At 52.5% G+C, this 26,848-nt stretch overlaps 1 protein-coding gene across 2 annotated transcripts; it reads left to right on the top strand.

The window, feature by feature from the left end:
* The first annotated feature begins 1,124 nt into the window (after positions 1–1,124).
* On the top strand, positions 1,125–26,848 carry TRPV3 (transient receptor potential cation channel subfamily V member 3). Of its 2 annotated transcripts, none has more exons than XM_065897659.1 (17): positions 1,125–1,240; positions 5,819–5,923; positions 6,093–6,179; positions 7,107–7,261; positions 8,029–8,205; positions 10,421–10,561; positions 12,728–13,008; positions 15,081–15,257; positions 16,196–16,354; positions 17,071–17,166; positions 18,204–18,277; positions 20,445–20,610; positions 22,007–22,073; positions 23,803–24,077; positions 25,115–25,227; positions 26,429–26,508; positions 26,754–26,848. In XM_065897659.1, exons 1-17 carry the CDS (start codon positions 1,125–1,127, stop codon positions 26,846–26,848), a joined length of 2,364 nt encoding a protein of 787 aa, XP_065753731.1. The 2 variants fall into 2 exon arrangements, with proteins under 2 accessions (XP_065753731.1, XP_065753730.1); XM_065897658.1 differs by having other exon boundaries at positions 26,751–26,848.

Here is a 26,848-nt window from a genome sequence, read left to right as displayed (position 1 = left end):
TTCTTATGGAAATCACCGCCCCGCCCCCCTGCCCCGGCTCCCTGTGACTCTGAGGGAGTTTCTCTGAGGGTGGCTTAAGCTGAGAATGGCCCCCGCTCACTGCAGAGTCACCTCCTGTCCCCACAGCCCTCTCCCCTGCCCACCTCTTCCTCTATGGCCAGCCCACCTCCCCGCTGGCCGCCACGGCTTCCTCGTCCTGGCCTCTGGTCTCCTCCATCCCCCTTGTGCCGTCTCCTGTAGGACCTGGGTCCCTCTCACGCCCCCGCTGTCCCCAGGTTCAGCCACAGCTCCTACTACAGGCCCAACCTCTTACCAAGCCTCTTACCACCCACGGGTCCAGCCATACCAGCTCCTTGCCACTCGCCAAACTTTCTTGAGCCCTGGTCTTTGCTCAGGCTGTCGCCTCTGCCTGGACAGCCCTGCCTCCAACAGAAAGCTCGAAGTTCCCCTCAGTCTCCTTGGAAGACATATCAGTTCCTCTCCCCAGGACCTCCCTCCAAGCCCCGCATGGGGTCCAGCCCTTACCGAGCATCAGTAAAGCAGGTCTGGACAGAGGGAGCTGGGGCTCAGCTGCTCCCTCCAGGTGGACAGATAGCCACGTAGCTTGTTACACTCGGCTTTGGGGGGGGAGAAAGATGATCAGCGTGTTAGTGGCAGAGAGCACCAGGGGGTGAGAAATTAAAAAGCCGGAGCGGCCTGAGGCTGTGTTACTAGGAGCATAGTGTCTAGAGGAAAGGAGGTGACAGTCCTGCTCTGTCGAGGAGAATTCTAAACACAAAACCTGGGAGGGATGTTGAAAAAGCAGAGCTAATTCTCAGGAATCCACCTGGAGATTGGTGGGGCTGGAGAGGATGTCTGGAGAGAGGTCAAGGGCATGGTGACCTCTACATGGAAGGTCTGCTGGGCTCTCCTAGGACCCAGAGGAGCAGGGGTGCTGAAGCGGGGAGCAGGGGAAGCTGCGGGGACAGTCTCCCTGTCCCTGAGAAGGGGTGGTGGCCTGGGAAGGCAGAGTGAGCTCCCCGTCCCGGGGTGTATGAGCAGGGGCCTTATGGTGCTCCATGGGGGTCTGAAGCTCCTTTCTGTCCCTTCAGCCTGAGCATCTGTGCTGTGGTTGTGTTCCAGCCATGGATGCCCACCCGAAGGAGATTGTGCCTCTCATGGGCAGAATAGCCACTATGTCCAGTGGGAACGCTGCCATCCTGCAGGAGAAGAGGCTGGCAGAGATCACCCCCACCAAGAGGTAGGACCAGCAGGTTCAGGCCTGGGTGCTCTGCTGTGAGGGGCACAGGAGGGGCCTGGCACCCACCTTCAGGGACCCCTTGCCTGGGGTGGACCTGAGAATCTCAGTCTCATCTGGGGTGGCCTGGTGCCCAGCCAGGTATAATGGGGGGTGTAGGGGGGGACAGCACTGCATACTCTGGGGTTGAGCTCGGGAGGTTAGTATGACTGGAATAATCAAGGGAGGCCTCCCTGGGGGCCCAGGGGCACCAAGGCAGAAACATTCAGAAAGGCTCCTGGGGGAGGTGGGGAGTTGCTGGAGCCCGAGATAAGGAGCAGAAAGATGGGTGGAAATTCCAGGTAGCAGGGACCCCCTACAGCATACGTTTTTCAAGTCCACTGGGTGCTTAGCCAGGTAATTCAGGCTCTCCAACCCCGCCTGTGTAAGAGGGACACCAGCCACGGCACCAGCCCACGGAGTAACAGTTAATTGCAATTGTACCGACAACGTGCTGGGCACGGCGCATGCTGGCGCTGATAATGTTCTGTTACCTTGAACTTTGTCTTCATTGGTGTCGTTGTCACTGTCACGCCCCAGGGCCCCTGGAAACTGCACAGGGCTGGGACAGTTATGACCACTTCCCAGTTGAGGACACGGAGGTGGCGGGAGCAGAGAAAGTCCTTCTCCGGGGTCACAGCTGGCCCCTGAGCTGTCTCCACTGCAGTCCCCGCCTGGGCCGATTCGGTGTCCCTCAAGCCTGAATGCCCCTCCTTCAACCCCGCGGCACTTCCCTTGGACCCGGGTGGGCCCCCCGGTCTAGGTTGGCCCATTTGCCCTGCCTCTTCGGCCCCTGTCCCAGGCCCCTTCTTGGGCCGAGGTGAGCCTGGTGCTTTCCCTTCTCTTGATTTGAGTAGAAATTGCTGAGGCCTTCTGTGCATGAGGCGGGGGGCTGGGCCCAGGCTGGGCATGAACACCTGCCCCTGTTCACAGTCTGGATGGTGAGGGGCCTCCAGGGAGAAAGTGGGGAGTGGCCTGGAGAGAGGGTGAACTAGGCGGGGCCGGGCCTGAGGAGGGGCAGGTCGTTCTGATCCTGTGGGCATGTCGTTGAGGAGCTGCTGTTACAGTGGATGGTGGCAGGTGGACAGGAAGGGAGAAGGCAGAGGCTTGGGGCAGGAACCAGTGAGGAATCCCATGGGACTAAAGTGCCGGGTGGGTGAGGGTGTCTTTGGGGGGATAAGTCCCACCGGGGCTGGGTCTTGGCAGTCAGTTAAGGACATTGGACAATTGGGGGTAGTGGGGAGCCATGGAGGGATTTTGTGTGAGAGGGAGGGCATGGCAAGATTTGCATTTTAGAAAGGATACTCTGGGTGATCTGTGTGGGTGATGGATTGGAGGGGAGTCTGTTGTGACTATTGCCCACGTGACAGGTGGTGAGCCTGGTGGTGAGGGATGGAGAAACAGGCACAGATCAGAGAAGTATTAGGATAGTGGAGTCTGCCGGATCAACTCTGGGAGGGGAGGGAGGAGGACCGAGAGACATCCCGCCCTCCGGTGGGGGGACCTGGAGGGGTGATGGGGCCACCTCTGACATGAGCACTTCAGAGGAGCAGGAACAAGGGCAGGAGGAAAGAGCCAAGTTCAGGTGTGAAATGTTGGCTGAGAGGTTCCAGAGGCTCATTCAGGTGGAAGCTCCATCCTGGAGCGCAGGAGAGAAAACTGGGTGGATGTGGAGACCAGACAGGTGTCAGGGGCCCATGTGGGAAGCCTGGGTCTGGGAGGGCTTGTCTGGGTAGTAGCAGAGATATCTTGGATCTAAGCCACCAGCACTGCCCTCCTGCCTCCTTTCCCCCTTCCCTCCCCTCTCACTTTCCCAGGGGAGGTTTGGACCTCAGAGAAGGACTGAGGACAGAGTTTCAGGAAAATCCCAGATTCTTCCTGCAGTCGGGCTGCCCTTCTGAGCCCATCCTGGCTCATGAACTTAGTTCCAGGGTCAGCTCTGCCAACGGCCCCCGCCCAGCTAAGGGCCCGGTGTGAGGTGTGACCTTTGTCTCATGAATCGGTGGTCCCTTCTCCTTCCCAAGGCTCTTTGAGGGACCTCATGTGCCTACTTCTCCCCAGACCCCAAAGGTTTGGGCAACTCCCTCAGAACGGAGTATAGGATTCAGGTTTAGAAAGAAAAAGAAAAGAAAATATTATATGTCAGAAGGCAGTTCTGACCACTAAGGAAATATGTACTAATGGGGGAATTGAAGGCACCAAGAAATCTAGATTGGGGAGAAATTTTTGGACCTGGAGCTTTTTCTGAAGCATCATACCCCTCCCTGTGAGTGACTGCTATGGTTACCTCCCCCTGGGCGTCACCTTGCCCAGGGACACAGACACAGGCCATGAAGGCTGCAGAGGCACTGGCCTTGAAGCTCAGAGCACTTGGGCTTTTCTTTGGACAAAGTAGGAGAGATAAGCTCCTCCCCAGGCCTGAGTCCGCCTGGGGATTGTTCTCTGCCTTCAAAGGAACAGAAATGTGGGAGGAATTGTACAGAGCTGTCTGTCTGCGCATCTGAGTTAACAGCACCTAGGTGGTGGTGCCTTTCTGGCTGGGTCAAAGTAGGAATAAACAAACAACACCTACTGCAAGTTAGGAGCCAGGATGTCACCTGGCCAAGACCTTGCTGTCTGCTCATGCTGGTGGATGAGATATGGCACATGCAGCGGCAAGTAGGGCAGGCATGGGACAGGCCCTCGTGGTCTAGCAGCTCCCTGTCCCAGGAGTTAGGTCCTTACATACAGCTGGGTCCTTTCCAGCTCAGCTCTCACCATCCACCTTCCCAGCCGCTGAAGCCCTCCTTCCTCAGTCACAGCCCTCAACTTCCTGTTGAGGGATGCAACCTCACAACTTTTACAGTTTAAGGGTGTGTTGGTCTGTCTGATTATTGGTCTCTCCATCTATCACCTATCTACCCACCCAAGTATTCATTCCTCAGACAGTCATCCATCCATCCATTCATCCTTCCAACCATCCATCATCTACCTATCTATTCATCCGTCCACTCATGTGTCCAACCAGCCATTCTTTTTTCCACTCCTTTATCTTTCACCTATCCATCCTTACACTCAGCCATTGTTAGGTCTTCTGAGCGTCACGACAAATGTTGGGTTCTAGAGAATTAGGACGATGCAATTGTAGTTTCTGCTGTTGAAGAACTTACAGCCAAGGGACAGTGTGTTATTGCCTAGAGCAGCGATCCCCAACATTTTTGGCACCAGGGGCTGTTTTTGTGGAAGACGGTTTTTCCAAGGACGGGGGGGAGGATGGTTTCGGGATGATTCAAGCGCATTCCATTTATCGTGCACTTTATTTCTATATTATTTCATCAGCTCCACCTCAGATCATCAGGCATTAGAGCCCAGGGGTTTGGGACCCCTGGTCTAGAGCAAGAAAAGCAATGGCCTTACTGTGCTATAATCTGGTCTGATCCTTGGGGCCAGTTCTTACCAACCCACTGAAACAAGAGCTTTGTGAGGGGAGGAATTTTTGTCTACTTGTTTACCACTGTATCCGCAGCTTCTAGAATATTGTACATGCTCAGTAAATATTTGTTGAGTAAATGCACTACTGAACCCAGATAAGTAGGGTGGGATGGAGGTCAGGGCAGGAGCTGGACCTATTGTCCTCGGGAAACACCTGCAGGCCTGGGAGTTGGGCTCTGCCTGGAGATAGTCAGCAAATCTCAACCAGGATGTTTTGCTAGTAGATGTGTTTGTTAGTCGCTGGGTCAGAGCTGCCATAGTGGTGTGGTGACGACTTTGGGGTGGCAGTTCTGGGGTACTGCCGGGGTGCAGGGAAAGGTGATCTCACAGGATGACCTCTGATGCCCATTTCAGCTGGACGGTCCCTAAGTAGACAGTCCTAGAGCAGCACTGGCTCCAGAGTCCAGGTCTTTTTGTTTTGTTTTGTTTTTTGATTTTTGCGGTACGCGGGCCTCTCACTGCTGTGGCCTCTCCCGTTGCGGAGCACAGGCTCTGGACGCGCAGGCTCAGCGGCCATGGCTCACGGGCCCAGCCGCTCCACGGCATGTGGGATCTTCCCGGACTGGGGCACGAACCCGTGTCCCCCGCATCGGCAGGCGGACTCTCAACCACTGCGCCACCAGGGAAGCCCCAGAGTCCAGGTCTTAAGGATCATGTAGCCCAACCATTTTCCATCCGGTGAGGACACTTGGTCCAGAGAAGGCCAGTGACCTCCTGGGGTCACACGAGAGGAGAGGCAGAGGCAGAGCCAGACTAGAACCCAGGCCTCGGGCTACCAGCTAGGGGTTTGCTCCTCCCTTTGTCTTCTCTTTTGGAAGAATGATTTGATTTTAGGTCAAGTCAGAAGGTTCCTCTTGATAGGCAGGAGACAGGCAGGTGGGGGGGCCAATGTATCAGGGAGCCTTGCCCTCACACCATTTATGCCGCATTTCTGGACTAGCTCTGAGCCTTCCAGGCTTGCCTGGGAGTGAGCACTCCGTGAGATGGGCACCCTCGACAGTGGGGTTGCAGGACACACAGGTGGACAGGCCCTGTCCCAGCTCTAATGGCCTTGCTTGGGTGTCCCCCCAGTGCACACTTCTTCCTGGAGATAGAAGGGTTCGAGCCCAGCTCCGCTGTCACCAAGACCTCTCCCCTCATCTTCTCCAAGCCCATGGACTCCAACATCCGGCAATGGTGAGTACTGCGACCCGCCAGCCCGCCACCCCTGCCCTGGCCCAGCCCTCAGCTCTCGCGGGCGGGCAGTGACTCGCCCTGGGCCACACAGCCAGGCCTGCTTGGGGCATACTACCATTGTCCATTTAAAAACTTGTCCCTCTCTCTGTCCTCCCCATTCCGCCAGCAGCCTCCCTGGCAGCTGTGATGACATGGACTCCCCACATTCTCCTCAGGATGACGTGACAGAGACCCCATTTAATCCCAACAGTCCCAGGTGAGCCTGGCCCTTCCCCTCCTCCCACCGTGCCCACCAGGCAGGTGCCAGAGGGACAGGAACCAGGACCCTGCAGGAAAGAGAAAGAGGCCAATCCTGGGGTGCAAATGTCTGGGCCTATAGCTATGGCATGTAGGTCATTTTTCGGGGGGAAGGGAGTATTACATTTTATGAAAGTAATACCCATTCATTATAAAACATCCGGACAGCGGTGTGCAGTGCAATGAGAACTTAACGCAATGCCATATACATAAATTAAAAATATATGCCTGTAGGGGACTTCCCTGGCGGTCCAGTGGTTAAGACTTCGCCTCCCAATGCAGGGGTGCCAGTTCCATCCCCGGTAGGGAGCTAAGATCCCACACACCTCGCAGCCAAAAACCCAAAACATAAAACAGAAGGAATGTTGTAACAAATTCAACCAAGACTTTAAAAAAAACATACATGCATGTAGCCAATCAAACATCAATGTGCATTTTGCAAGAACACACACAAACAAAAGGATACACATCACGCATTACCGTGGCTGCCTATTTGGAGTGTAGGGGTGGGGAGAGAGAGATGAAAAATATTCAAACAACACAGAATATGAAAGTGAAATTTCCCTTCCTCTGATCTCATTCTTTCGAGGTAATCAGGATGAACAGTTAGGCACGTATCTTTCCTGATCATTACTATGTGGATCCAAAGATACAGTTTGATAAAATGTGCTTGCGTTTGGGTTAGAAGCGGAGCAGCACAGGGCAACATGAATCCCAGCACCTCCGCCCACCCCCCAGCACTAAAGGAGGGGATTTCAGGCACTGTGACAGGCACGTGCAGACGGTGGGGGCTGGCGCCGAGCCCCCCGTAGGCACAGCGGCTTTGGAGGGGTAACGGGAGACAGTGGTGCACGTGTGGTGAGTTGGAAACATTTTCTGGCCTCAGTGCAAACCTGGCCCAGCAAGAGCAGAGGCATAGAAAGAAGCGGCTGAAGAGGCACATCTTTGCGGCTGTGTCGGAGGGCTGCGTGGAGCAGCTGCTGGAGCTGCTGATGGAGCTACAAGAGCTTTGCGAGCAGTGCCACAGCCTGGAGGTGCCTGGTCAGTGGCTGGCCCTGGCAGAGGGTGCAGGGCTGGGGCTCCTGCTTTGCTCCTGCTGTCCACCTACCCACTGCCCTCCCACCCCGCCCTTCAGCCTTAACTGCCGGGCTGGCAACTTCGAACCTGATTCTGAGGGCAATGTGGAGCCATGGAAGGGCTTAGACAGGTGACGGTGGAGGATGGGGATAAAACTGGAGAAGACCGCCATTCAGGCAGGGTTGGGACTCCAGTGGCAGGGCTGGGGAGGGGGGAACAGCCCTTCTGGGAGTGGCACTGGTAGGACTCCAGGACGTGAGGAGTGAGTCCAGGGTGGTGCCATTTGGACTTGGGAGACTTGGTGGCTTGTGGGGCCCGAGCTGTCTCGGGGACCAGGAGAGTAGCAAGTTAAATGGAAGGGGGTGAAGTCTATTTGCAGGAAACCGGGGTGTGGGGTGGTGGCCTGGAGATTTCTGAGCTGGACAGTGGGAAGCCAGGCCGTGGGTGGGATTGGAGACGGTGGGAAGGCAAAGAGCAAAAGGTCTCTGATAAGGCTCTGGGCAGCTCACCGAGGGGGAGGAGCCAGCAAGGAGGTGGGAGGAGGAAGAGATGGACAGGGCAGAGGGGAGCGGGGAGTTCAGGGCAGGGAGCTCCGTGGAGAGCCCGTGGCAGGTTCTTGAGGTCTGCGGCCGCAGCCGCCACACCCCGGCCTCCCTTTCTCGGTGCCGGGAGGACCAAGGGCAGCCGGGGTCCCCCTGTGCAGTGGCTCCATCCTGCGACCCTGCCTGCAGACTTCCTCATGCGCAAGCTGACGGCCTTGGACACGGGGAAGACCTGCCTGATGAAGGCCTTGTTGAACATCAACCCCAGCACCAAGGAGATTGTGCGGATCCTGCTCGCCTTCGCTGAGGAAAACAACATCCTAGACAGGTTCATCAACGCCAAGTACACGGAGGAGGCCTTCGAAGGTACCCGCCTGCGGGAGGGGCTGTGCAGACGGCGATTTCTGGCGGTGGTGGGGCACAGGCACTGCTGTCGCGGAAGCCCAAAGCACTTAGTGTGGTGCCCGGCACCTTCCTTCATTCTGCAAGCAATCTTGACCTCTGGCTGCGTGTGCCAGGCAGTGTTTTTGGTCCCAGAACACAGGAGTGAACAAGACAGATGAAGGCTGATCTTCTAAATAAGGCAATTTAAAAATTGATGAAAAGAAAATTACAAAAAAACCAAAAGATAATGTCATCAGAAGTAATTGGGGATGGGCAACTTTAGTGTGGATGGTCAGAGAGGTGACCTTTGACCCGAAGCCAGCACGATGAGAAGGATCCAGAACAAAGCAAGGGCGAAAGCCTGAGATGGGACTGAGCTTGACAGGGCTGAGGGATGGCAAGAAGGCTGGAGAGCTGGGCAGGGCCAACACATAAGTAACCATTAGTATCGCCATTATCCTCATCATTATTAACAGCCCCATTTGGGACTCAGTTTTGTGGCTTCTCTCTTAGGTGGTCTGGAGAGGGGGCAGGGAGACCAAACTCAGGAAGTCTGTTGTGAATAACCAGTAAGGTGCGTCTTTGAGTTTTTGGAGTCAGTAAACATCCCACTAGGATCTTATGACGCGCTCGTGTCAAAAATGATTGGCTGAAGAATAACTGGATGCCATCTTACTGATATGTCGAGGGTGCTAAACATCTCAGCTTTTTGCAGGTGGGAGTCTGGCTTGGGCCCTTAACTTTTCTTGTGGGAGAAAGTTATTTTATTTGTACTTATTTATTACCATTATTATTTGTTTTTGCCAGTCTGGTGGGTGAAAAGTATGAACTCATTGGGTTCAAATTTTCATCTTCCCGATTACCAGTAATTCCAAACATCTTTCATTTCCTGTATTGTCTGTGTGTATTTTCTTCTCTGTGAGGTGCTTGTTAATAATAGTTTCTCAGTTTTCTTTTAGGTTGTTTGTCTTTTTATTGATTTGTAGGAGCTCTTAATCCATTATGGACTTTTAAATGCACCATTGCCTCTTTTATACATCTCAAATATTTCCCCCAGCCTATCACTTGTCTTTTAACTTTCTTTAAGATGTCTTTTGAAATACAGAAATTTTAAATTTTTATGGAAGCAAATATGTCAGTGTTTTCTTTATGGCTTCAGAATTTTGGATTTTGCTTAAGAAGTCTTAAGAGGGTTTTCCCTCCAGAAAGGTTATTAACAATTTTCCAGTTTTAAAAAATGCTTAGTTCTTTGATCCACCAGGACTTTGTTTTTATGTATGGCATGTTGGCAGCTCTTTGGAAAATGCTGTTTCTGGTGTAATGTTCTGAGACAGCGGGCCCCGCACCCCCAGCCCTCTGGTCTCTTCTGTCTGGAGGTTCTGTAGGCTCCACCAACCGTGTCGATGTCCCTCCCCCACCCCCCTCCCTGCTGCTTCTCCCCTGTTCCGTTTCTCAGTCACCAGAGTATCATCTACCCAGCACCCAGGCCAGATGCCTGGACCTTACCTGAGACAGCCTTTGTCCCCCATCCCCAACAGACCATCCTGAGGACTCTTTCTCCCAAGGATCTTTGGGTCCATTGGATGGACAGCTCCTCACAAGTCTGAGCTCCTTCTAACACATCCTCCAATTTTGCAGCCAGAGGGCTTTGAAAATACACATGTACAAAACCCAAAACTCTGATCATGTCACTTCCCTGCTTCAATGCCTTCCGTGCCTTCCCATATCCTTTGGGATAAAGTTCTAACCTCTTAACCTGGCTTACGAGGCCTTGAGTCAGCCCCATCCAGCCTGGCTAAACTTACCCCTTAGTTTCGAGGCCACTCTGGGAAGCCCCCCAACCCTTTAGGCTGTGTTAAGAGCTCCTCTGGATACCACAGACCCTGCACCTCCCCATATCATAACGCTCAATTCGCAGGGAGACTGAGCTTCCTGAGGACAAGAATCAAAACGGCATCCCATGTCCTGCTGTGTTCCCATTGCCTGGCTGTGGGCCACAGAGCAGATGCTCCACGAATAATCCCTGCTTCCACGCAAAAATGAATGAAGCTGGGCGACACAGACCAGGCAGGCAGCTAGTATTTCTCCACGGTTCGGTGGAGGATACAGAGGACAGAGAGGGGAATAGGCCAGAGGGGGTGTGTCACCCCCGGTCCCAGCCGCTGAGCGCAACCGCCCACCCCTGTCCTGTCCGCAGGGCAGACGGCGCTGAACATCGCCATCGAGCGGCGGCAGGGAGACATCGCCGCGGTGCTCATCGAGGCCGGCGCCGACGTCAACGCCCACGCCAAGGGCGTCTTCTTCAACCCCAAGTACCAGCACGAAGGCTTCTACTTCGGTGGGTGCCGCCGCCCCGGGTTGGGGTCTGGGTGCGAGAGGGGCGGAGGGCGAGGCGGGGCTTCTGCCCATAGAAGCGCTAGCAGGCAGGGGAGACCCCACTGCCAATCTCTGCTGGCTCAGTTGTGTCCGAGGCCCTGGAGGACAGAGCCGGGACCAGGGTGGCGTCAGGGGCAGATCCACCTGAACAGGACCGCCAGGCTGGAGACCGGCACTTGGGAGGATGGGGAGCCTGCATTCGGGGAGTGTCACCTGGTGGTGTTAGAGGACCCACAGACATTCACCTGAGCAGCCCCCGGTAGGGAACATAGACCTGGGAGGGAGAGCAAGGAGAGAGCCCTAACTTACAAAGAGCAGACAGGTTCTGAGAAGGGAAATGACTTGCGCCAGTGTAGTAAGGAACGGATGTAGGCATCCTGCCTGCCAGCTCTGGCCTCTGTCCCCTGTGTACAATGCCTCTCAGGGCTGCAAACAGGAGTCAAAACTAAGGGGACAAAAACTCCCTGACTGACACTTTAGGGGGTCCAAAAGCAACTGGTGTTAGGCCATCCCGGGTGAAAAAAAATTTTTAATGTGTTATTTAGATACAGTGAAGTTCACCCATTTTAATGTACACTTCTGTTCATTTCCACAAACGCGCACAGTTGCATAACCACCACTGTGATCAGGACAGGGGACAAACAGCTCCATCACACCAAAAAATTGCCTGATACAACTTTGTAGTTAACTCCTCCTCCTTGCCCAGGCCCTGACTGATGACCACTGACCTGTTTTCTCTTCTGGATGGTTTTTTAGTCAGCAGGACTAAATGGGTCTGGATGGCCTTGAGGACAGGGTCTTGTCCAGTCAGACCTGGCTGGGAAACATCTGTTGGGTGGGATGAAGAGAGGTAACAGGATGGAGATTTGGGGGGAAGCAGCAGGAGACCTGATGTCCAGCCCTGGTTCTGTCCCCGGTTTGCTGTGTGACCAAGTGTGAGTCACTTGCCTTCTCTTTTCTCAACTAACATTGATTGTTTACTATATGTACCAGGCATTGTTCTAGGTATTTGAAATATATCTGTGAACAAAACCAAGATCTCTACCCTCATGGAACTTGCATTCTAGATGGGAGAGAGACCATCAATAATGGATATAACAAATAAGAATGTTATGTAATATGTTAGAAAATAACAAGTGCTATTGAAAAAAAAAAAGTAAAGCAGGGTGGACTTCCCTGGTGGTGCAGTGGTTAAGAATCCGCCTGCCAATGCAGGGACAAGGGTTCGATCCCTGGTCCGGGAAGATCCCACATGCCGCGGAGCAGCTAAGCCTGTGTGCCACGACTACTGAGCCTGCGCTCTAGAGCCCGCGAGCCACGACTGCTGAGCCCGTGTGCCACAACTACTGAAGCCCACGCGCCTAGAGCCCATGCTCTGCAACAAGAGAAGCCACCACAATGAGAAGCTCGCGCACCACAGTGAAGAGTAGCCCTGGTTCACGGCAACTAGAGAAAGCCCGTGTGCATCAACGAAGACCCAAAGGAGCCAAAAATAAAATAAATAAAATAAAAAAATAAATAAGTTAAAAAAAAAAAAGACAGCTCAAAAAAAAAAAAGTAGTAAAGCAGGGGAAGGAGATCAGGAATTCTGGGCCAGGAAGGAGCTGGGTTTCCATTTTAAAAGGGCACTTAGGGTGAATGATTCATTGAAAAGGTGACATTAGAGCAAAGACTCACAGGTGGTGAGGTAGGGAGTGATGCAGGTATCTAAGGAACAGCACTACTGGAAGAGGGAACAGCCTGTGCAAAGCCCCTGAGGTAGAAAAGTGCCTGAGTGTGCTCGAGGGAAAGGAAGAAGGCCATTGTGGCTGGAGGGGAGCGAGTGAGGGGGAGAGGAGGAGGTGACGTCAGAAGATGTAGGGCCTTGTAGGCTGTCATTGGAATTTGAGCTTTTGTTCTGGGTGAGGTGAGCCTTATGTATTAGTAGGATCAGTCTGGCTTCTGTGTTGAGGATAGTGTTGGAGGGCCAGGGTAGTAGCAGGGAGACCGGTTAGGAGTTTGTTGCAATGATCCAGCTTCAGTCTCCCACTCCTGCTGAGATGGGCAGGATAAGCCCCATTCCTAGAACTTGGGGAATCACCGCTCTGGTCCAGGAGAGAACCGAGCCCCTGTGCTCCCCCTCCCCCAGGCGAGACACCCCTGGCCCTGGCAGCCTGCACCAACCAACCCGAGATCGTGGAGCTGCTGATGGGCAACGAGCAGACGGACATCACCTCGCAGGACTCACGGGGAAACAACATCCTCCATGCTCTGGTGACGGTGGCTGAGGACTTCAGGACGCAGAATGACTTCGTCAAGCACATGTACGACGTGATCCTGCTCAGGAGTGGCAACTGGGAGCTGGAGACCATGCGCAACAATGACGGCCTCACGCCGCTGCAGCTGGCCGCCAAGATGGGCAAGGCTGAGGTGGGTGAGGCCCGGGGCCGGCGGGAGGGCCTTCTGAGTGGCCGACTGCACGGACCACGGACAGGCAGCACGTGGGCGCAGCCTCTGGACTCAGGCCCTAGCATTCTGGGTTTCTGTCTCCTGCCCTGGGACCCCCTTGCCGGGGCCAGAGTGGAGGAGTCTTAAGGCTGCGGTGACTCAGGCTTTGCGGCCGAGGATTCCTGCGCGGTGAGGCACCCAAGCGGAGGCTGAGTGTCTGACCCTGGGGGCCTTCAGCCTCTTATGAGGACGGGAGTCCCCGAACGTCTGCTCTGGATCCAAAGCCAGCTGGCCGCTGGTCCCTGACTCTGGGGAGACCCCAGCCTGCCTGTCAGGTTGAAACATTGAGCCAAGTCCCCAGCAGAGGATGGGGCTGCTCGTGGCTCTTTGTGCCCTTGTGATGTGGCCGAGGAACTCAAGTTAACTGGGAGCTTGGTGAAGACTCAGCTGGGGTGGGCTCCCATCTCTATCTGTAGTGGGAGCCACGGCTTGGTCTGGTTTCAAGGTCAGGACTCATCATGGCAAAGCTGCCCCTGAGCGTCCACATCTTGAGCCCTGGAAGGGGACCGTGGCTCCTGGGAGGCTGCAGGAGGGCACTGGGTAGGGTGGGGACTGTGGAGCCATCACAGCTGTACCAACCTCAGGGCAACTGAGGAGGGAGGTGGTGCCCCGAGGGCCTTGGGTCCCGTCCCAGTGCTCGGGGCTGGTGCCCACAAAGGACCTTTTCATTCTCTTGTGGGAGGAGGAAGAGGTGCAGAACAGCTTTGACAGAGGAGGAATTGTGTGCCTGCCTCGCCCATCTCCTGCCCACCCCAAGGACACAGCTTCCTGGGAGCTTTGAGGAGAGTCAGACTGTGGTCGCAAGTCAGAACTTTCTCCAAGGACCGCTGTGCCATGTGTTTGTCCCTGGGGAGGGCCCAGGGATGAAGCTTCCTGCATGGAGCATGGCCCCCTGACCCCTGGTTCCCCAGAGGATAATGTGTCCCTCCACCCACACCCACCACTTCTTGCCAGTCTTGGGAAGCCGCCTGCACCCTTCCTGGCCCCTCCTCTCCTTCATTCAGTGTTCTTTGGAAACTTTTCCGGATGCTGCCCAAGTTGGCCACTATGCTGGGAGCAGAGGATGCAGTCATACTTGAGACACAGACCATGTCCTCAGGCTCTTGTAGCCTGGGGCGCAGGAAGGGGAGACGTGCCTTATCCCTAGGAGCTCCCTGCCTGAGCTGTAGAGACTAGGCTCCCGTGCGAGATGAGATGGGAACCCCACTGGGTCACATGAGATCAGGGCTCTGACACTGTCCTGCCCATTAGGACCCTCCTCCTGGGCCTTGGGCTGGTGCCCCAGGACGTTCTGCCCCCATCTTATTGTACCCAGGGCTCACTTTCGGGAACTAGTGAGCTCTCCATCTTGCCTGCACTTTGGAACCACCCAGGAAGCTTTACAAGACGCAGATTCCCGAGTCCCACCTCCAGAGATTTGGATTGAGTTAGTCAGTGGTGTGGGAATTCTAAATGTTCCCCAGTGACCCTAACATGTAGCAGAGAGCAAGCTCGCTGACCTAGAGCGTGGGTCCCACGGGCCTCTCTGAAAGGCTGGTGTCATACATCACCCTCTGACTGGCCAGAGCAGTGAGCCTCAACTGACAGGGTCTGACAGAGGGTGGGATGGGGAAGCTGGAGAAACTTCCAGCTGCTTCTCAAGTCCAGGCCAAACAGAAATTATTTCTCAAAATTGTCAGTTCCTGGATTCTTCCCGGAACAGACTCCGCAGCTGGTGCAAGGATGATTATGCAGCCCTCTTAAGCGTGCAAAAGGCCTACACGCCTCTTGTCTCTGTTATTCACAATGCCTGGTGTGACGGGCAGGTCAGCGAGCTTTGTGCCCATCCCACAGATAAAGCGGGGGCCGGGGGTCACAGTGACAGGCACTCAGCCTGACTCAGTCCATCCCTGGTGGGAGCCTCTTCCCAGGCCCTGTCTGCCTGGGGCAGACCCAGCGGTCTTCGCCCCAAACCCTGTCCAGCGGCTGATGGTTGTGACTCTTCCTCTCCCCAGATCCTGAAGTACATCCTCAGCCGTGAGATCAAGGAGAAGCGGCTCCGGAGCCTGTCCAGGAAGTTCACCGACTGGGCCTACGGGCCAGTGTCGTCCTCGCTCTACGACCTCACCAATGTGGACACCATGACCGACAACTCGGTGCTGAAAATCATCGTCTACAACACCAACATCGATGTGGGTCTCCCGGGTGGGCTGGGGAAGGTCAGAGGGTAGCAGGCTGGGCCCCAGGCCAGGGAGGCCCTGGGAAGACCCCTCGCTACTAGCCAGACATGTCTGCAGCCCCCATTCCTTAGCCTTAGTGGGCGGGGTCTGGGGTGGGTGCTGGGGCCACCTGTTCCCAGCTGACCTTGTGGTGGGGGTCTCCTGGCCCCATAATCCTGGGCAGGGTTGGGGGGGGTGTAGACCTTCTCCATCTTGTTTCCCCCCAACTCCTTCTATTGGTTCCATATGGTCAGGCTTAGAATCCCCTCTTCCCCCAAACCTGGCCCCAAATAAGGGTCAGGGAGTACACAGTTTGAGCAATCAGGGAGGCCTTTCTGGAGGAGGCATAGCTGGGAAGTCAGTGAGGCTGAAGGAGGAAAGAGAAGATCAGCAGCGGGAAGTTTCTGGCTCTTGGAGGAAAGTGAGGAAACACATCTTTCACATTTTACCAAGAGTTGTGCTTCCCAGAGCCTGCCTTGCCCGGGATCTCCCTGGCCCTCACAGCAGCCTGACTGGTAGGGCAGGGATTGAGATCAGTCTTACTGACGAGGCGGCTGAGGCCCAGAGAGGGTCAGGGGTTTTCCTAGGGTCACACAGTGAAGGAGGGCCCAGGAGGGGCCAGACACCAGTCGTGGCCCTGGCCTCCCTTCTAGCCCTCCCTCCCCACCGTGCCTCAGATCCCCTTGGCAAAAGCACCAAGCTCTGTGTCTTTCGGGTGCTGTCTGGGTGCGCTGGAATGGAACCTCAGGAGCTAGAAATGACCTCTCCCAACATTTCCAGCCAAACCAGTTCATTGCCTCCTTCTGCCAGGGGCAGTGGTGACTCAGAGCTTCCTTTGAAATGAGGGCCCTCCGGAAATGGTCCCTTCCTCTGTCTCATCTCCATGGTGACTTGAGCCGCTCTACCCCCAGAACCGGCATGAGATGCTGACCCTGGAGCCCCTGCACACGCTGCTGCATATGAAGTGGAAGAAGTTTGCCAAGTACATGTTCTTCCTGTCCTTCTGCTCCTATTTCTTCTACAACATCATCCTGACCTTCATCTCCTACTACCACGCCCGGGGGGAGGAGGTAAGTGGGCCCCTTGAAGTGGGGGATGGGTTGGTCAGCACTGCTGGACCCTGGAGCCACCCTATGTGCCTACGGAGAAACTGAGGCCCAGAGAGGTCAAGAGCTGTGCATGGGGTCCCCCGGTTTTCATGCTTCAACAGTGTCTTGGACACCAAATACGTCACCAGCGCCTGGTTGAGCTCAACCCCAGGTGCTCAGCCCCAGGCTGACCCCTGCTGCGGAATTAGGAGCCCCAGGCCCTGCCCGGGCTCCATGTCTAAATCTGGAGCTGGTTGGGTGTTTTTGCTGTGAGGGCCATGGGAGAAAATGGGAGGAGGTGGAAGTCACTTGGAGAAGCATTCCCAGCACTCTGGGTCTCGGTTCCCCATCCATTTACACGAGGCACGGAGTCTTGGCTTTAACTGTGTTATGAGGCCCTGTGAGTGTCTGGATACAGATGGAACAGATAAATGCCAAGAGGTATGAGAGGGCTGTTAGCGTGGATTGGATCGTGCTTCTCACCGCACAATTCTGGGTTTCCACTCTGGGCAGGGGAGGCAGGGGCTGGGGGCTGCAGTTCCTTTTTGGCCCTGTACAGAGATGCGGCTTTGTGCTGGCCTCTGGCCCAGCTTGAGGGTTGGGCACGTGTATGTGCGTGGTCCCCCCGGAGGTGGCGCTACCCCTACCTTCCTCACTCCCAATCCTGCACCCATCCATTCCTCTCCCTTCCTCCGCAGGCCCTGTCACACCCCTTCGGATACAAGATGTGGTGGCTGCAGCTCTTAGGAAGGATGCTTGTGCTTATCTGGGCCATGTGCATTTCTGTGAAAGAGGTGAGTAGGTCACCAAGCCCTCCTGGACTGCCCTGTGAGGCAGGCAGGGTGACAGCAAGCTCTGCTACTACTGCTGGGAGACTTTGGGGAGGAATTTCCTTTTTAACCTTTAGATTTACATAAACAAGCAAGCTTATCCTACCTAGTTTATCTATCCATTCCTCCAACCATCTGCCCATCTATCTGCCAGTTATCTACACTCCCAGCCACTCAGTGTCCCATCTTCCCTGCCCCTCCATCCACCCATCCAATCACCTGCCCTCTCTCATCAACCCAGCCACTCATTCATCCATTTAAACACCCACTCATCCTTACCCACTGTCCTTCCATCCTTCATCCAACCATCTTTCCATCTGTTTGTCAGTCGATCTACCCATTCATCCATCCAACCAGTGAATCAGCAGGTATATTCTGAACACCTTCAATGTGGGGCTCTGGAGGAGATGATAGGGATGGAGGGAATCTGCCCTCTTTGAGTTCATAGTCTGGTAGGGATTTCAGATGGACACAAATAGCTAGACTTTAACATAGACTGTGAAAAGACCTGATGTTGGGCTCGGACCCGTGCTCAGAAGAAGAGATGACTTTTATTGGCAGTGGGTGGGGGGCAGGAAGGCTTGAAGGCAGAGATGGCACTTACTCTGGTAGGGGAGGGTTGGCATGAGGACACTGGGGAGAAGGTATTACAGGACAGGTGTGGGGAACAGCATGAACAAAGGCTCAGAGGCTGGAAAGCTAGGCCATATTTGGGGAATGGCAGGTAACTGTATGGTTCTGCTGCTTTGTGGGTTCTGGGGTGATTACGGGGGTGAGAGTAAGAGATGTGAGAAGATCAGGGGGAGCAGGCACTCTTACCCTGGGGTCGCCTCTGTCCCCCAGGCACAAGTGCCCTTCCATATCCCTCACCTGGGCTCTGGCTGGGCCTTCACATACTTCCCTGTTCCTGAGTCTCAGTCCTGGGGAAACGCCCCCCTTCCCCAAATCCTCCAGCGAGGGGCATGAAGAGGGGGCAGCTTTTCTTTCCTTTCTGGCCTCAGGGCATCGCGATCTTCCTGCTGAGACCCTCAGATATGCAGTCCATCCTCTCGGATGCCTGGTTTCACTTTGTCTTGTAAGTAGGTCTGTCCCCTTGGTCACCACCTCACAGGCAAGGCTGAAGTCCTGTATGATGGCTGCTGTGTCCCTCTGCAATAGCCACCCTACCGTGTCACCTGTCCCTGTCATTTCGCCAAGTCACATGGCCAGGGACCTCCTCTCTCCTTTCTGGTAAGAGAGGCACATAGATGCCCATGGAGAGGACCAGAAAACACTAGGACAGTGCCCACCATCTGGTTGCAGGGATAGCTGACTGCACCCTGCCACAGAGCCCTGGGCGGCAGCCAGCACAGAGAAGGCATGTTTATTTTTTCTGAAGGGACACTCCAGGCCAGTTCCTCCTGGCTGTCGTTTTGGACCCTGGCAGGTCAGGACTGGAAGGTACTTGAGAAATCATTGAGTCTCATCTTTAGGCATGAAAACCGAGGCTCAGGGCTTCCCTGGTGGCGCAGTGGTTGGGAGTCCGCCTGCCGATGCAGGGGACGTGGGTTCGTGTCCCGGTCTGGGAGGATCCCACGTGCCGCGGAGCGGCTGGGCCCGTGAGCCATGGCCGCTGAGCCTGCGCGTCCGGAGCCTGTGCTCCGCAACGGGAGAGGCCACAACGGTGAGAGGACCGTGTACCGCAAAAAAACAAAACAAAACCGAGGCTCAGAGCAGGGAAGTGAGTCATGTCGGGTCAGGCGGAGCTTCAGTCGTGAAGCTCAAGCCAGCCCAGTTTCCCAGTCAGCCTCATCCCAAGCTTGTGCAGGGCTGACTACTGTAGGCTCTAGCCAGAAAGCTCAGCTCAGCAGCCTCTCTGAATGAGGTCTTGTGCCGAGGATTACGTAATCCCTGTCGCTAAATGAAAGGAGGATTATGTAACCCCTGTCATGTGCAGAGGATTACGTAACTCCTGTCTCTAAATAAATAATGGAAAAGCATCTGCAGCTTGAGATGAAGAATGTTAGGCTCCATGGCTCTGTAGACCCCACCAAAGGCCCTATTCTGAGCATTTGGGAGGCTGGGTCTATAAGACCTTGAATCTTGGCCTGATGTTTCCAAATACCTATTAAGTATGTACCTGCCTTCCAGAAGCATGAGCTAAGTTCTTCATCTCTTTGGGCAGGTGGGGCCCCCTGATGCTGCAGTGAATGAATAAGCCAGGTGCAGCACTGCCCAGGGTGCAAGTCACATATGAGTCTGTCACCTTGGAGAAACTGTGACGATTCCGGAGAAAAATCCATTTGTACAGCCACTGGCTTTGGCACAGACGGAAGGCACCAGTGCCATGTCCTGTTCTTCTGCTTCTTCATTGTTTTCTTAGTGTAGAGGAACGTGTAAACATGCTTCCTCACTTCAGTCCCAAACGCCCTGCTCACCCAAACGTTTGCTTTTCACTGCACAAGGAAATCAAAGTTGCCTGTGTCCTAACTTTAACTAGTTAGATATTTTGTAATTGTGGAGACTACCTGATGTTATAAGCAAGAGAGGGTTTCTATCCAGATGTCTGCATAACTGATGGTGTTACACACTGTTTAGGAGTAGATTTTGATCTTGTATGTTTGGTACTTATTGTACTTTAAACATTTCAAGTTGTGGTATAATACACGTAACACAAAAGTTAAAACATCTTAACCATTTTAAGTGTACAGTTTAGTACTCTTAAGTACATTCGCATTGTTGCACAATCTCCTTTCAGCAAACCTATTATATAGCATGTATTGTAGTTTTTTAAAGGATTTCTCAAAATAGGTTACGGGGGACTTTTGTTATGATTGACTTTTGAGTATAGATGTCAGCTTTTGTCATTTTGGTTAAAAATGCAATCATTTACCACATCCTCAGTCTACCCCAGTGTACCCCAACCCATGTGGGGGTCAGAAATCACATGGGTGATTTAAAAAACATACAGCCTCCTGGGCAGCACCCTGGGCCTTCTGAACCAGAATCTCCTGGGCCCTGGGGATCTGTATCTTTAAAAAGTCCTTGTCAACTGCAACCAGCACTGACTTGCATCTAGCAATGCAGTCTGCAAGGCTGGATTTTAGACGTGGTCCAGCAGATCTGCGGAAGCCTTATCTGTCTCTTCAGCACCAGCCACCAGGGTAACTATTCAGGATTTAAGGGAGGTTGGAGGATTTGGACATCTCTGCCCTGATGCCAAGAAGTAAGTAAGGCCCTTGTCTCCTGTGTCTCCTGAACAGTTTTGTCCAAGCTGTGCTTGTGATACTGTCTGTCCTCTTGTACTTGTTTGCCTGCAAAGAGTACCTCGCCTGCCTCGTGCTGGCCATGGCCCTGGGCTGGGCGAACATGCTCTACTACACGCGGGGATTCCAGTCCATGGGCATGTACAGCGTCATGATCCAGAAGGTGTGTTGGGGCTGCCGAGGGTCAGAGATGGGCAGGGAGGGCCTTCCGAGAAGGCCCATTTTTCAGATGGGGAAATTGAGGTCTGGAGAGGAAAAGAGACTTGCCCTAGAGACAGGCCACTGCTCTTTCTCCCAAATACCGCGGTCTCCCTTTGCCTTTGGTCAGGCTCTCTAGGAGGGAAAATATGTATATATAATATGTTATATATATACACGTAGATATGTTTATTATATATGTTTACCATATAAAGGATGTGCATCACATAAGTTACAAACAATAATAAAATATACAGTGCCTTTTGTTGTGAATTCCACATGGCTAGTTGAGTCTCACCGAATAGTTTGTTGATTTTGGTTGAACTCATATCTGTTTGCCAACCTATGGTTGCAATTGACAAAGTGAGTGTTTTGCCAGCATAAATGCTGGTATTTTCCTCTGCTTTAAGGAGTAAGATGAAAGGGAAACAATGAAGACTTGTGTTGAAACTGCATTTGTTTGTCAGTGATGCTGAGCCGTTTATCTGCTGAACTGGATAATAGTTTTCAAATACTAGAAGAATATTTCATCAACGTTTTTGTGCTATTCCCACTATTAACAGCTACAGATAGGACACATTTTTAAAGTTTAATCGGCTTAACATTTTGTCCATCGTTGTCTTAAGTCTAGATCTAGATGATCAACAATCTCTGATTTGTAGCTTTTACCAATTTCCATGGTGTAAATATTCCCACCATGGCTGACTTCCAGCTACCAATGCGATGTCACTGAATACAGAATTGGGAAGGGATGCACAGTAATGCACCATTATATAGTGTTTCCACCATATGGTTATGAGAAATAAATAGCCTTAAAAGCCTAGATAATTATAAAATGTAGTAAAGTCACTCGGAAGTGATGCGTTTTGAACATTTATTGTCTTTGTTTCTAATGCAATTTAGTTGGTTATAAGTTTACACAATTCAATTCTTAGTCATGGCTGTGTTTAACAACGAGCTCAGAAAATTCATGAAAGTGAGACAGTCAGCTCTTGTGCGCTGGTGCGAGCTCGGCCCAGCACACTGCGGCCCCCAGGAAGTGTGAGGATTCCAGATGTGAGTTTCTGTGAGGAAAGGTGCTCATGTGCAGCCTGAATCAGCAGGGACAGAAACAGACTGTGTTCTAGGAGGGAGGAGGGTGGAGAGCAGGAACAGAAGAGAAGTCTTTCTGGAGGAGGTGGGCCCAGCGCTGAGCTGTGGAGACAGCATCAGGAGGACCTGGCGAGGGTCGCAGAAGAGTGGCCCGAGTGCGGGCATGGTTAGAGTGCGAACCCAGGAGAGGGTGGGAAGCAGTCAGGAAATCAGTGTATGATGAATCTGTGCTCCAACCTTACCCTTGAATTGTGTTTCTTTCTTTGTAGGTCATTTTACATGATGTTCTGAAGTTCTTGTTTGTATATATCGTGTTCTTATTTGGATTTGGAGTAGGTAATTGATTTATAAATAATAGTAACTCCCTCATTTGTAAAACACTTTACACAGATGTCAGCATGACAAAGCACACAGGAGCCCCAGCAACAATTATTTCGGCCACGGGTGGAACACTTTCCGTGGTTAGCATTTCCCAACCATTATCTCTTTACTTCTCGTGACATCTTGACCAAGGGGGGAGTCATCATCATCCCTGACCATAAGGCCACTGAGGCTTAGAGACTCCAGGGTTTGAACTGGTGGCTTTTATCCAACCACCCTGTGTGGTATGCCTCCCACCTTTACATCCATCACCCTATGCGGCTCTCACAGCCTCAGATAGGCTTGGCAGCTTTTCGGCCCCATTTTACAGATGGAGAAGCTAAAGTCTGCAGAAATTTGATTGATGGTCTTTGAAAAATAGGAGTAGAGTAATGCATTGAGATAACCTCCTTTGGCCCTCCACATCACATTACTGTCATAGTTTGCTGCAGATGTATCTGTGAGAGCCTCTGGTCTGCTGGGACCAGGGATGGGAAACCCCTCTTGAAAACCTCTCCATTTACACCTAGAGACTGTCATACAGAGTGGAGTAAGTCAGAAAGAGAAAAACAAATATCGTTTATTAACGCATATATGTGGAATCTGAAGAAATTGGTATAGATGATCTTACTTACAAAGCAGAAATAGAGACACAGATGTAGAGAACAAATGTATGTATACCAAGGGGGAAAGGGGGGGTGGGATGAATTGGGAGATTGGGATTGACATATATACATTATTGATGCTACGTATAAAATAGAGAACTAATGAGAACCTACTGTATAGCCCAGGGAACTCTACTCAGTGCTCTGTGGTGACTTAAATGACAAGGAAATCCAGAAAAGAGGGGATGTGTGTATACACATAGCTGATTCACTTTGCTGTACAGTATAAACTAACACAATATTGTAAAGCAAGTGTACTCCGATAAAAAAGAAAAAACACCTCTCCATTTACAACAGAGGGAACAGCATAACCTGATTTTATTTCTAACCTCTGCATAAAGAGATATCATTTTATTTTCCCAGGCCAGTTTTTCTTCCCCTAGTTATCACTGGCATTTGAAGGTAGGCAGCTGTTCCCATCTGTCTGGTACCTTTTCTGGGTCACAGTTTGCTTATTTATTTGCTCCTTCACTTGTTTGTTTATTCATCCGTCCATTTCCTCCCTGATTAATCTGATCATTCATTCATTCATCCATCCATCCGTCCATTCATTCAGTAATGAGCCACTGCTGTAGTGCGTTGGGGAGAAGAGAAGAAAGAGTCCCAGGCCTTGACCAGAGGTCTTGCCACAGAGCATTAGGAAGAGACTCAGGGCAGTCTTGGGGGATACAACCCAAGCTACAGGAAGTTGGGAGCTCAAAGCCTGGTTGAGGAGCCAGAGACACACAGATTATAGATTGTAATTATCGACTGTGCAAGCCCATGATAGATCAAGGGCTGAATGGTGGGGTAGAGAGAAGAGTTTGGGCTTTGTTAGGCAGAAAGGGCTTTCTGCCCTTTCTGTCAAGGCAGAGCACCAGCCTGATGAAGCTTCCGGAGGAGCTGAGGCTGGAGATGTAATTTAAATAGCTGGAGAGAAGGAGGCAGCAGGCCTGCGGTCTGTGTGTGTGGGCATCGGTGTACATGCAGGCATGCACGGGTTTATTGGGTGATTAACCAGACAGAGAGGCTGCAGAGAACACCCTGTTATGTCTTCCCAGCCCTGGCCTCGCTGATCGAGAAGTGTTCCAAAGACAATGAGGACTGCAGCTCCTATGGCAGCTTCAGCGACACGGTGCTGGAACTCTTCAAGCTCACCATAGGCCTGGGTGACCTGAAGATCCAGCAGAACTCCAAGTACCCCATCCTCTTCCTGTTCCTGCTCATCACCTATGTCACCCTCACCTTCGTCCTCCTCCTCAATATGCTCATTGCCCTGATGGGGGAGACTGTGGAGAACATCTCCAAGGAGAGTGAGCGCATCTGGCGCCTACAGGTGACCTTGGCAGAGTCTTTCTATGGGAGCCCTCATGGGGACTCAGTTCAGCACATGGCACCAGTGGATCTGGGGTGGGGCCTGGAAATCTGCATAAGCCCCCTGTGCTTGGCCAGGTTTGAGGAAGCTAGGTTTCTGGGGTATAAGGTCTAGGGAGTGTGGCTGGACAACAGCACGTGTGAGAGGAGCTCAGGCTTATGGGTGTGCTGTGCTCAGAGTCAGTGGTGTGATATGTGGATGTTGAAGCGTGGCCTTAGGTTGCATTAAGAGGAGTAGGTATAGAACAACGTCCTTAGGTATAAGACAATGGAGGTGACAGTTCTGCTCTCCTCCAGTACTCCTCACATGCTATGGGCCTTACACACGGAGGATACTAACCCCCAGGATGATCCAGAGGTAGTGACCAGGCATGTTACGCTTCCTACATAAATGGTGTAAGAAGAGCGTGACAGTTCCTTCAGATATCTGCAGAGCTACTTGTGAAAGGGGGAGCAGCTTCCTTCTGTGGTCCAAGAGGCAGAAATGAGGTATATGGGGGCAACAACAGGGAAAAAAGCTTTGATTTGACACAAGGAAGTTACTAATGATTAGGGCCTTCTTAATTGGATTGCTGTTAATATTCAGGAGAGATTGGACAAATTATTGCCGGGAAAATTGCCGAGGGGACTCTAAGCCTGACATGGGGCTAGGACCGCGTGATGTCCTCCTGGAAACTCCCTTCCTGGTGGGATCCCAGGATCCTAACATTTTCAGTTAGGCAGCTCTGGACTTCCAGAAACATTGTTTATGTGACGTTTAAAACGATTTGAACACCTTTCCCAGACTCACTGGGTGTTCATTTTTGAATTCTGTAGGTTAGCCAGATCCTCAGGATCTATGCATTAAGCATTCCATGCAAGTGGAGTGGGCTGTTTGGTGTGTGTGCACGTGTGTATATGTGTGTGTGTGCGGGCGTGTGGGCGCATCCAACGCTCACACGGAGCCGTGCTCCTGGGCTGGCTCCTGAGAGATGCACTTAGGCTCATTTATGTCCCCAGAGAGCCAGGACGATCTTGGAGTTTGAGAAAATGTTACCAGAATGGCTGAGGAGCAGATTCCAGATGGGAGAGCTGTGTAAAGTGGCAGAGCAAGATTTCCGACTGTGTTTGCGGTAACAAAGGGAGAAGGGCCCTTTGGTGATGCTTTCTGGGTGGGTGAAGAGAGATGAGTTGGTGAACGTTAGTGAAATGATGCTGCCATTTGCTTGCCAGACCACGGTCTGTTCTGCCTCCTCAGAAGATGGAATTTGCTCTCTCGGGGTCGCTGGCCCAGGGATAGACTTTCTAAGCCTCAGAAGGGAGAAGGAGACTCTGCCCTTTTGGAGGTGCCTCCATGGCCTCACCCTGCCCAGTGTCTGCCTTAGAAGAGATTTGCCAGTCTGGCACTATTTGTCCTTCTGAGAGGCACATTCTGTCACAGGCAAATGGAAAGTGAGACAGCTACTTTTGACAGATGTCAAGCTTTTTGATTTTTAAAAAAGTACTTGCACGTGCCCTGACCCTCTTTTCTGATGGGTCGGTCTACCTCTTCCGACCCCCTGTCTGACTGCCTGACCCTGCAGACTGCCTTCTTGGAGTATAATTGTACCTTGACCCACTTCTATGACTGAAACCCCTCCCCGCCCCGCTCTGCCCCAGGAACCATCATTTCAACTATAATAGTTACCCTAATAGATATGTCTAATTTTGACACCCTCACTCTAGAGATGTTCTGTGAATATGAACTTCAACCAAACTATCTTCTCCACTTCCAATCCAGTACCTTAGACACTGCCTACTCTTTTGGGTTCTGAACCCTGACCTTCTTCTCTTTTTATAAAAAAAATTTGGGGCCACACCCCACAGCATGTGGGACCTTAGTTCTCCAACCAGGGATCAAACCCCTGCATTGGGAGGAGGAGTCTTAACCATTGGACTGCCGGGCAAGTTCCCTAACCATCTTCTCTTAGTACAACCTTAACCCTAGCTGGACTTCATGCCCTCACATCTTCTCAGCCCGAGCCTGCCCCACTCTCCTTCCTTCCCTCCTTCTCCGTGGGCTGCCTCCCCGAGTCAGGCACAGCCCCTGCTGGCTGAAGATGTCCCCTTTACACCTCTCTGAGCTTCTGGGTCCCACACCCTGGGAGGAGACTGATCCTGGAGGCCTGGGAAAATGGAGATTCGGGCAGGTTTCAAGCCTTAACAACACTGATGTGACCACATGGGGCAGGAATGCCCTTGATCCCTGTGGAGGACTCCCCAAACGTTGTGCTACTTGTTTGCATTTAATGAGGTACACTTGGGGAGTAGTGAGAATGATTATCACACCCGCAGGATCAACGAGGTGAAGTGGACTGAATGGAAAACTCACGTCTCTTTCCTCAACGAAGATCCGGGACCCGGGAGACGGACAGGTACCGCTGCTGTCAGGAAGCGTGACACCCACTCCTTTCTGACCACGTGACCCCAGGCACACCAAGTCGGAGGGCCGTGATTTTCCCCATCTGTAAAACGGGAGGGTTGAATTAATTCCTTTCAGCTCTACTGTTTTCTAACCTGAGTTGGAATAACTTCTAAGGCAGGTGGTGGACTGAGACCTGGAGGTACAACTTGCAGAACACTGTTTCTGTAAAATAGTGTTTTTTGTTTTTTTAAGCAGATTTCAACAAAATCCAAGATTCTTCCAGGAACAACAGCAAAACTACCCTCAATGCATTTGACGAAATAGATGAAGTTCCGGAAACCTCAGTGTAG

Source organism: Phocoena phocoena, chromosome 19 (genome assembly GCF_963924675.1).
Source record: "Phocoena phocoena chromosome 19, mPhoPho1.1, whole genome shotgun sequence".
NCBI classification, from domain to species: Eukaryota; Metazoa; Chordata; class Mammalia; order Artiodactyla; family Phocoenidae; genus Phocoena; species Phocoena phocoena.
This window is presented reverse-complemented; position numbering and strand designations above follow the sequence as displayed.